At 33.5% G+C, this 9,594-nt stretch overlaps 1 protein-coding gene across 1 annotated transcript; it reads right to left on the minus strand.

Moving 5' to 3' along the window:
* Nucleotides 1–7,538: 7,538 nt before the first annotated feature.
* LOC126762023 (gamma-glutamylcyclotransferase-like) lies at nucleotides 7,539–9,341 on the minus strand. The gene is made up of 4 exons (XM_050478496.1): nucleotides 9,129–9,341; nucleotides 8,325–8,429; nucleotides 8,128–8,261; nucleotides 7,539–8,074 (listed from the first exon to the last, which is right to left on the minus strand). The coding sequence occupies exons 2-4, from the start codon at nucleotides 8,427–8,429 to the stop codon at nucleotides 7,762–7,764; spliced, it is 552 nt and encodes a 183-aa protein (XP_050334453.1). The 5' UTR covers nucleotides 9,129–9,341; the 3' UTR covers nucleotides 7,539–7,761.
* Nucleotides 9,342–9,594: the final 253 nt, after the last annotated feature.

A 9,594-nucleotide genomic window follows, 5' to 3' on the forward strand; every position in this document is an offset into this window, starting at 1 on the left:
GGTATCGAAGGCAGCAAAATTATTTTATTTTTGTTTTTGGAAAGCAAAGGCGTTCCCACGTTGAACTTTGATTAGTTTTCGATAATTCTCACTGTTTAACCGAGTTCGTATTTAACAGTAAACTTTTAGAATTAATTGACAATGGAAAGTGTTTGATTTGAAAACACTGAGTTATAGATGTTTGAAAAAATTTCTTCTGAGAGTACCTACAGTAAAGCATTTTCAACGCGTTACTGAAGTTAGAACATATGGTATAAGCACCAGCTTCATCAATTATTTTGCCTAATCACAAATAAGAAAGTAATGAAATAAAACAGACTTAAGTTCTAGCCAATAGGTATTCCTGAAAAATTACGCCGAACTGCTTAAGGGGCTATACCAGTGTGACACTTTCAAAAAAAAAAAATTTATTTGCTTTTTCGATAGCTTATATTTCTATAAATATGCTATGAAATCGGGCAGGCCGTATATTGAATAGTTTTTGGATGGCAGCGTTCTAAAGAGCAGCCGCTCGGAGGTGTAAACATATATTCATCGCGTTTTTCTCGAAACGACATTTTTCAAAATTGCTGGCGTCATAACTCAACGAGAAATTGACCGATCGACTTCAAATTAAAACTGCGTATTTTTGAACATATTTACTATAAAATGACTTACGATCTTTTTGATAAGTTGAAAATTGTCAATTTGGCATTAAAACGACCATTTTTTACCAAAAAAAAAACGATTTTTTTTAAACTATGCCATTTTGTTAATTTTTGATATTTTTCAAAGATCGCAGGTCATTGTATAGGAAATATCGTTAAGTTTAATAAACTTCTCAAATTGTTTTGTTTCATTTAGTCATTCGGCCAGAATCATGCCAGCAGTTGGGGCACTTCTTTTTGTGGCACCTCCGAAGACAGCCCATATCTCCGGTATTTTTCACCATTTTTGTAAAAAAAAAAAAAAATCTTAAAATATATCTTTTACGTTCAAAGAAGTTCGAAATATTGAATCGCTTACTTTGTCTTATAAAAATTCACGAAAATCGCCTAATTTTTTATGCGTCACACTGGTATAGCAACTTAACGATCGACTATTCCACAAAATTTACTTTATAAAAATATATTCTATAGTTCATTATAGTTTGGATTCAACGAAGCGTGAAAGCTTCAGTGACATTTGTCATAATCACTCAAACTTTGTTGTGCGTAGATCCATTTATTTCGTTGGCCTAACCTTGCACCACTGTATACTGATCAGATGGAAATTGCTACAATATTTGTTAGATCTTGGATCAATCTAATCACAAAGGAATTGAAACGAGAAATCTTATGAAATAGTCATGATTTATGATACTTTCAGATAATTATTAAAGTAGTCTAGGAGTTTATGAGACATCAGAAGTTCCAAAAAAAATATTGCTTTATTCATCTTTCTATGATTTTAAGATATTACAATTAATACTTGTACTACCAATGGTTGAAGCTATTCACTATATCTTGAGGAAAATTGGTCTGAACGGAACAGAACAACTATAGTATAATATCTATTAAAGATATCAGTGAGAAGAATTCGTGTCAGACTTTCTTTAATTGAGTGAACACATAAGCCAAAATATAGGCAATTTTATATTTTAGAAACAAAATGCCAACTAAAATTAAAACTCGCATAAATGGCATAAAAATATGCAGGTTTTTCTTACAATATATTTTTATAACTTCCAACGAACTACAGCTTGAGACATTAGACACCTTATAGCCTCACAAAACACTTTTTAATGCAATGGCCGCAGTCAATGTAACATTATAGCTTTTAAGTGCGCTACAAATAACTATATTGACGTTGTGTTAAGCACTACAACATCAAACACTTTTTCACTCACCACACAACAATCTAAAAATCAACCACTAACTTTATAAATTATCACACTTTGAAACGCAACGTCAATTTCTCTAAATTTAATGTCTATAATTAACGTGTCTGTAAGTGGCAAGTTTGATGGAAATAATGTTGCATGCAACCCTTACGTAAACTATTACGGAAACTATCAAAAAGTGGTAAGAAATTTAATTGGCGTTAAGAAAACGGTAGTCATGCACAAACACTCATTTATAGCTATGTATGTGGCAGCTTAAATAAATACACGTACATATGTGAGTTATTAACTGTAAATTAGCTCGTAGCGGGTTTTTAAGCTGTGCTAGTGTGATGTAAAACGTTCATTATTACATTTTTTGCTGCAAAAGAAATAAGAGAGCTCCTTGAATACCTCCTCGATTTTAAGCTCTCAACTCAGCATTGCACCCATCATTTGGGAATTTAAATAAATTGTTATTTCGCATAGTTTCCTCCCACGTATGTCTTACATAGATTTCTATTGAAGCTTATTTTCTCAACCCAAATCATTTGCATATTTTTGTGTGTTTGTATGTGAAATGCCTTCAATTACAAAAGATCAAAGCCAAACTTTGTGCGTCTTAACACTTTCTTCTAGCACTGCATTCGTCCACTTGCCGCGCAACGGTTTTCTTAAGTAAATTGAAATTTGTGGTCGACAAGTAATTAATAGTTTGTTCACACAACTTTTGGTAAATGCCACACATTCTCGTTAGCAAATTGACATTTCCCATGCGATTTGAAGACTAAGCAATTTCCAAACTTTTGGCAAATTCGAAGAAATTCTAAATATACATATTTGTATAAACAGATATATATACAATATAAATATTTACATATATAAATATTTATATTTTCTATAAAAGGAGAACAGTTTTGGAAGCGGTTAGAGATTAGTGTGGGATAAGAAATAATTTGAACCTTTCACCCGTCCGCACAAAAAGGCAAACTTTCGACTGTATGTGTGGTATAAATGCTTTTCTACAAAATCAGTTTTTGAAAAGCGGCTTCAAATTTGCAGAATTTTAGAATATTCGTTTAGATAAAACTACCGATTTAGACGGTCGAAAAAACTACGGAAGAACTCATATACATCTTCTGGTCAAATATGGAGTGCTATACGTAAATAATATTGGATTCCATTCGATTTAAACAATATTTGCTTAACCGAAAAGTTTTTCGACCTCAAACTCTTTGAGTGCGAAACAAGAAAGATTTTAAAAGTTCTTTTAAATCGAATCCGAATTTAAACGGAAGAGAAGAGAAAAATTGTCTTAACAGTTGGGTTCACATACTATATCAAACTCAAATTTTTATCTGGCCAAAAACTAAAACGAGTTATTATTTTGAATTGTTTAATATGTATTACTTCGCTTCTTTCATTTCAAAGTCTAAAGAAGTGGAATGGACTGGAGAAGATTAGTCCGAAGTCATTTTTATCCCCTGAAGGATGTATATTAAGTTTGCCACGAAGTTAACAACACTCAGAGGGAAATAACGAATATCATATAAAATATATATATAAACAGTAGCGTAGCTAGGGGGGCGAAGGGGGCCGTCGCCCCGGGCGCAACGTCTGGGGGGCGGCAAAACGATCTTCGCTGTTTTTTAATATTCAGAAAAATACTTCAACAATTTTTTTTACAAAATTTATTATAAAAGATAAAGAGTTGTACACTCAAATGTAATAATCTGAATAACAATGAAAAATATTAATTTTTACTCGAATACTCTTCAGTCTTTGAATTTGTCTTATATCTTTTGGCTTAAATAGTGATAGAACTTAAAGATGCACTTTTCTAGCTTTGATCGCTGCAAAATCACATATCGTATCATTGTAATTTAAAGTGGAAGCAGTTTCACATTCTATTGAGAGAATCCCAATATTGGACAGTCTACTCTGACTCATGGTCGATCTCAAGTAAGATTTGATCAATTTATGTTTGCTAAAAGGTCTTTCACAAGATGCATCTGATACAGGTATAGTGAGTAGTATTCTTAAAGCTGTCGCTAACGTCTTGTAGGCTTCCAGTCCCATTGAAGAAATGTATAATAAAACTTTTTATATACTTAATATCGAAGATATTTTATAAAAATTCACTTTTGTTCGAACCACCTCAAGAAACTTGTAGCTAGGTAGATAAAGGGGGGCGGCAGAACATCCTTGGCCCCGGGCGCCCGAAGTTATAGCTACGCCACTGTATATAAACCGTCCAAGTGACGAGCTGATTCAATTTTGACATGTTGGTCAGTATCACCTTCCGGCTGTCTGCCCGTCTGTATATACGCGAACTGATCCCTCAGTTTTTGAGATATCGACCTTAAATTTCATTCATTCAATTTTTTTATCACACGAAAATCTTCAATCAGCCTCATTATACAAATTTCAAATGTCCAGTGTCTTATGTCTTTGTCTGCTCCAAGCAACCTAACCATTCCCACACAATTTCGTCCCTCTTACGTATACTATCATTAGACTCCCGACTCTTCTCTGTAACTTGATTACCAAAAATAGTCACTCAAGTCAAGTTTAATTATTTTTAATCACTTATTTATGATGATTACCAGTTTGGCAAAAGCAAAAAACGAATTTTTGCAAAATTTCACTTCACGAAGAAACCGAAAACTAAATGCTTGGCATCTTGTCGACTAACAGCTTACCATTGACCATTTGCTGTGTTACTTTGCTTTTGTGTGGCAGACAAAACTTTGCGCCAAAGCGCTTTTGAAAAGTTTCTTAGCGCCCTTAAAGTACAATTAAAATGCAATTTACTGCGAATTTGAGGGCAAGCGCGTGTTTTTTAAATGAGAGTGGGAGAGAAACAAGGCAGCTGAGCACAACAACTGGTTCAAAATTTGCAGAAATTTTCATTAACAGCTGGACGGCAAGTCTCATGCACAACACCAAACTACTATTTACTTTTGCATTTGGATTTTTTTTTCTTTTTTACATTTTTGCATTGCAATTTCGCCACTGTGTCTCTCTAAGCACCCTTTACCTTTGCCAAACTTCATTCTTATTAATTTAAATTTCAGCCACTCTCTCTCTATGTGTTTTGGCACTAATTTGCATAACCCAAAGTAAACCCTTTCAAGTTGAGTGGCTGCTAGCCGCCTCTTAACTTGGCCAATTTCCATAATTTACCATTTTATGTATTAGCCATTGCGAGACTTAACAGCTAATATCCGTTTGCAAACTTTCGTAAAAGAAAAATACAGTACAATATAGTGAAGAAAAAAATACTATTTTCAGCATTTCATTAACACTCAGTATAGCTTAGAGTTCCAAGGCGCTCATTTGCAAAACGAAAACTCGGCACTTTGCATTTGCAATATTTGTTGTTGCTCGCCAGCGCACTTAAGTTGCAATTCCACATTTACAGAAACGTATGTGTGTATGTTTGTGTGTGTTCTGTGAATATTTGAAAATTGTAAACTACACTGTAAACTTTGCTGGGGATTAAAGTGCAAATATTGCCCCTCAGCGTGTGACTACGCCATGGCGTATGCGTAACATAGCTAAAATACCAAATGCCAGTTACCGATTGCCAGCTGCACTCGATGGCCTCAAATAGCTGCCTTTACACCACATTTCTTGCATTGCAACCCTCACTTGTTGCCAAGAAATGTTTACAATAGCCGCATTGTGTTTGAAATGAAATTTTAGTTACTCCCCCTTGGCCTCTAGTTTGTGGAAATTCGGGCTCTCTATTTGTTTGTTGCTTGTTGGCGTTTTGTGTTGCATTGTATTTGTTTACCAGTTAGTTTGAAAAGGTACTTTTGGGTGTTTGAAAAGTTTCAGCTCGTATTTGCATAAATTTCTGTTTGGCACTTTTTATAATCACCTTTGGTCGCACACAGTAACTTGATATTGAAATGAACTTTTTGCACTCTGCACTTGGCAGATAGCCACTCTTTGGCGTTTGGTGGTAGGTGGTTGTGCATACCTTCTATATTGTTGAATACGTTCAAGGAAAGTATCGAATACTCTTTATCAGAACTGAATATTGGTTAGAAGCACTTGTGGTAGAAACAGCTGCCATATTGGACAACAGAGATATACCTAGGCCTGTATGAAATACATAATTTTCATTTTTCTTGTTTAATTTTTTGTCTTTAGCTTACAATATATAGGCCGCAGTATATAGTAAAACTTCCATTTTAAAGGTTTCGAACCTCATTAAGGTCATTTCCATCTCAAAAATATTTTTTCTATCAGAAATGCCTAATATGTTTAACTTTGTTTTCAGCGGTTATTATTATAAATGTTTTCTATATATTCATTTTGGCGTCCTTTCATTTTTAGGTTCTTTACTTGAGCCCAAATTTGACCTCTCTGCACCCATATCTTGTCTTCGCTTGACTAATACAACTCCTAACTTGACTCCTAACACAGTACTTTAATGATCAAATTTCTTCTTTTATTTAGTTCAGAACTGGGTCAAGTGGTCCATGAAAATTTCGAAAAATCTCCGATTTTGAAAATTAGCAGTTCATTAGGAAGGGGACCAGACGCATACCCTGTGGTATAAATATATCGTCAAAATTATTCTTTTTTTGTTAAAGTTATTGGTGATTGAAATTTAGAGAATAAACAAATGTCTAAAATTATTTTCTCATAAACTACTGAAGATAAGTCGATGAAATTTTGTGAAGTCAAAGAAAATGTTCGTGCTATATTATAATATTTTTTCATGATCCTTTTGTTTAAATAATAATAGTTTACATAATTTTTTGTTAAACAATTGAAATTTTTTAAGTGTTCTTCACGCTAAAAAAATTAAAAAGTATGTGACAGAAAGCGGAAAATATTCACCTTTAATAATCTGAAAAAAAAATTTTGTTCATTCATACCATTCCAAAGATATTGGATTTTTTGTCCTCCTACCTCTCTTAAAACGTATGGCACAACCAAGGTTAATATTGTCGTGATGGTAGGTGTTCCGATTGGACATTGTTATATGCGAATTGTTGAAGATGTATGAAAGAAGGTGAGATGAAATCATTTATGCACTACCATCTTAAGTGTAGTGCTTTTGCCAGGCTACGGTTTCAGCTTCTCGATAGGCAGACCACGCGAAGTGGTTCCGATTGATATTAGATACCTCAATATTTTTTTTTAGAAAAAAATTTCGGGAAATGTCCGAACTGTCACTCGCCAATGAATATTCCTTGCCACCATATTCTATATTACATGTTAACTTTATCCAAAAAAGATCCTAGAATTCAAACTATGATAAACAAAAGGTGATTAGTTAATAAACTGGAACATAATATTCTTCCTAGAACAAGTTTTATTGTGTGTCCAAAATCAAACTATGGACAAAACCAGGTACACCCGCCTATTCCTTCACTTTTGATACCATATTTAGATAAATTTTTCGAAAAGTATAGTAGAAGATACCTGTCTTTTTACTTTAACTTCAAGGTTTTATCAAATAGAGGGCATTACACACATCTCAATAATTGACAGCGTGACCGTTTTTCCAACTTTTTCCGAAATTGAAGACAGAAAACTTTAAATATTTACAAAACTCTAACATAGAATCGCTATTCACGCATAAAAAACACTTAAACCTCTTTATCCAGAAGAGTAGATACCATTGCGATCTAGTTCGATCAGCTGAAATAACTTTTTTCACAGATACAACAATAAATAAAAGTCCAAAAACATTTTATAATAAATACAAATAATGTTATTATTACTCTTTGCTATTATAAATTTCATAACTTTTCCAATTCTATTGACTTGTACGAACTGATTAATAAGAACTCCTAGGCTCCTATCTAAATGCTTTAGGTGCATTTCTCTGTCTTATGATTCAGTAAACTCTTTAAGTTTCACTCTGCTGGCAAAGTTTCTATGACCCTCAACTGCGCTTACAAGTTTACATCTTGCAATTCCAATTTCTTTTCCAACGCATCGACCATCTTGCCGTTGTGTTTAATGGTGCGCAGCCACTGCACGTACTCCGCGGGCAGACATGTCTCCAAAGCACCTTTCACAATAGTTTTCATATATGTTTTCGATGGCTGACGATCGTAGGGTATCTCTTCGGGTTTCAGGCATCGCACGTCACCCGTTGGTTGATTTGTTAAATGATAGGCGCGGCACTCCATCACCCTGCCGCTGTTAAGCTCCAGTACCGGCACTGTGATCGGCACATAAATGCCATAGGAGACACCCTCTTGACTGAAACAGAGTTGGACTTAAATCTTATGCTGTAAAAAATATATATTGCTTACTCATCTAAATCCTTTAAATTGCTGTTATCAATCTCCCAAATAGCGCCAAAAACACAGGCGCTCTGTTTGGGTACTATGGTCGCGGGCGCGCCATACCAAGTGCGGGAACTCGTATAGAAATCAAGTTGGTAATTCTGTAAAGTTAAGGATTAATATTTAGTTTACAAATGAGATTCTTAAAGATGTTTATATTTTACTTCCAGCTTCCCAGGTCCTATGCGCACCGCCGTAGGATTTTGTATGTGTATTCTCTTGGCTAGAAGATTACTGCCAAAACCAAAGTAGTAAAACTTGGAAGACATCTGAAAAGCGGAAGATTTTTCTATCATTTAAATTGTATTTTCAGGTAATTATTAAGTTAAAAACTGTAATAAAATTAGTTTATTGATTTCTTAAATTATTTCTAAAAACATATGGAGAATTGCAGAAATTGGTGCTTGGGGAAGGAAATGTGAGTAAAAATATTTGTCGAACACAAAGCATGTATAGTATAGGTTAGTAATTGTGTAGCTGGTAGAGAGTTTGGGAGTCAGTTGTTTTTATATTGACTGCGTCTTACTCGAAAAATACTGAGAAGTTTTTTCGAAAATCAAACCATGAAGTAACTGACAAGAAAAAGTTTATCGAAATATCCACTATGCATTCGGAATAAATTTTATCTGAACCTACATATGTTATGAAAAAGATTACTGATAGATGATGAGAGAATTAATACTTTTCTATGTCTTATTTTTTAAGTAAAAAATTTATTTAATTTCATCATCTAGCCACTTTGTAATTTTAAGCTTTCTGAATGGTAATAGATTTCAAAAAGCTTTCAAACAAACAGCTGTTCATTAAAGTTTACTTAGTTGTCAATACTAATGCAGCTGTCAATTTACTTCCCCTTTAACGTCATAATCTTGTTATTGAACAGCTGTAGCGTCAGCGCGGTCAAATATTTCTATTTCACTTCACACATTTCTATTTATTACAGTTACCAATTTATTTATTTTACTTACTTTGAGTTAAACACTGAAAACTTTCGCAAAAATAGTTTATTTTTTACAAAATTAATTATTTCTGATCACAATTGTGTTGAGAAGCTTTTAATTGATGTCTCAGGTTCAATGTTTTATCGGCGAATGTCAAATGAACAGAAGTGTAAAAGTTTTGTTTATCTCTTGATTTGAAGCAGAGAAATAATCAGAACTTTGTGACGGTTGTTGGAAGCTTTTTTCGTGTTAAAAGTGCTTTAAGAAAATAAAAGCGCTTAACGCTTCGCTGTATGTTGTGAATGAGAGTAAATAATAGAAAATTATAAAGAAGTTGCAATTTTAAATGCAAATTACACTAAATTGCATGAGAAGTAATTAAATTAGCTACATACACTGTAAAAAAATGCATGAGAAGCAATTAAAATAATTGTGTACACTGTAAAAAAAGTGTAAATTTACGTTAGAATAATTGAAATGATTTTCCGGAATT

The sequence above is a fragment of the Bactrocera neohumeralis genome, chromosome 6 (genome assembly GCF_024586455.1).
Source record: "Bactrocera neohumeralis isolate Rockhampton chromosome 6, APGP_CSIRO_Bneo_wtdbg2-racon-allhic-juicebox.fasta_v2, whole genome shotgun sequence".
NCBI classification, from domain to species: Eukaryota; Metazoa; Arthropoda; class Insecta; order Diptera; family Tephritidae; genus Bactrocera; species Bactrocera neohumeralis.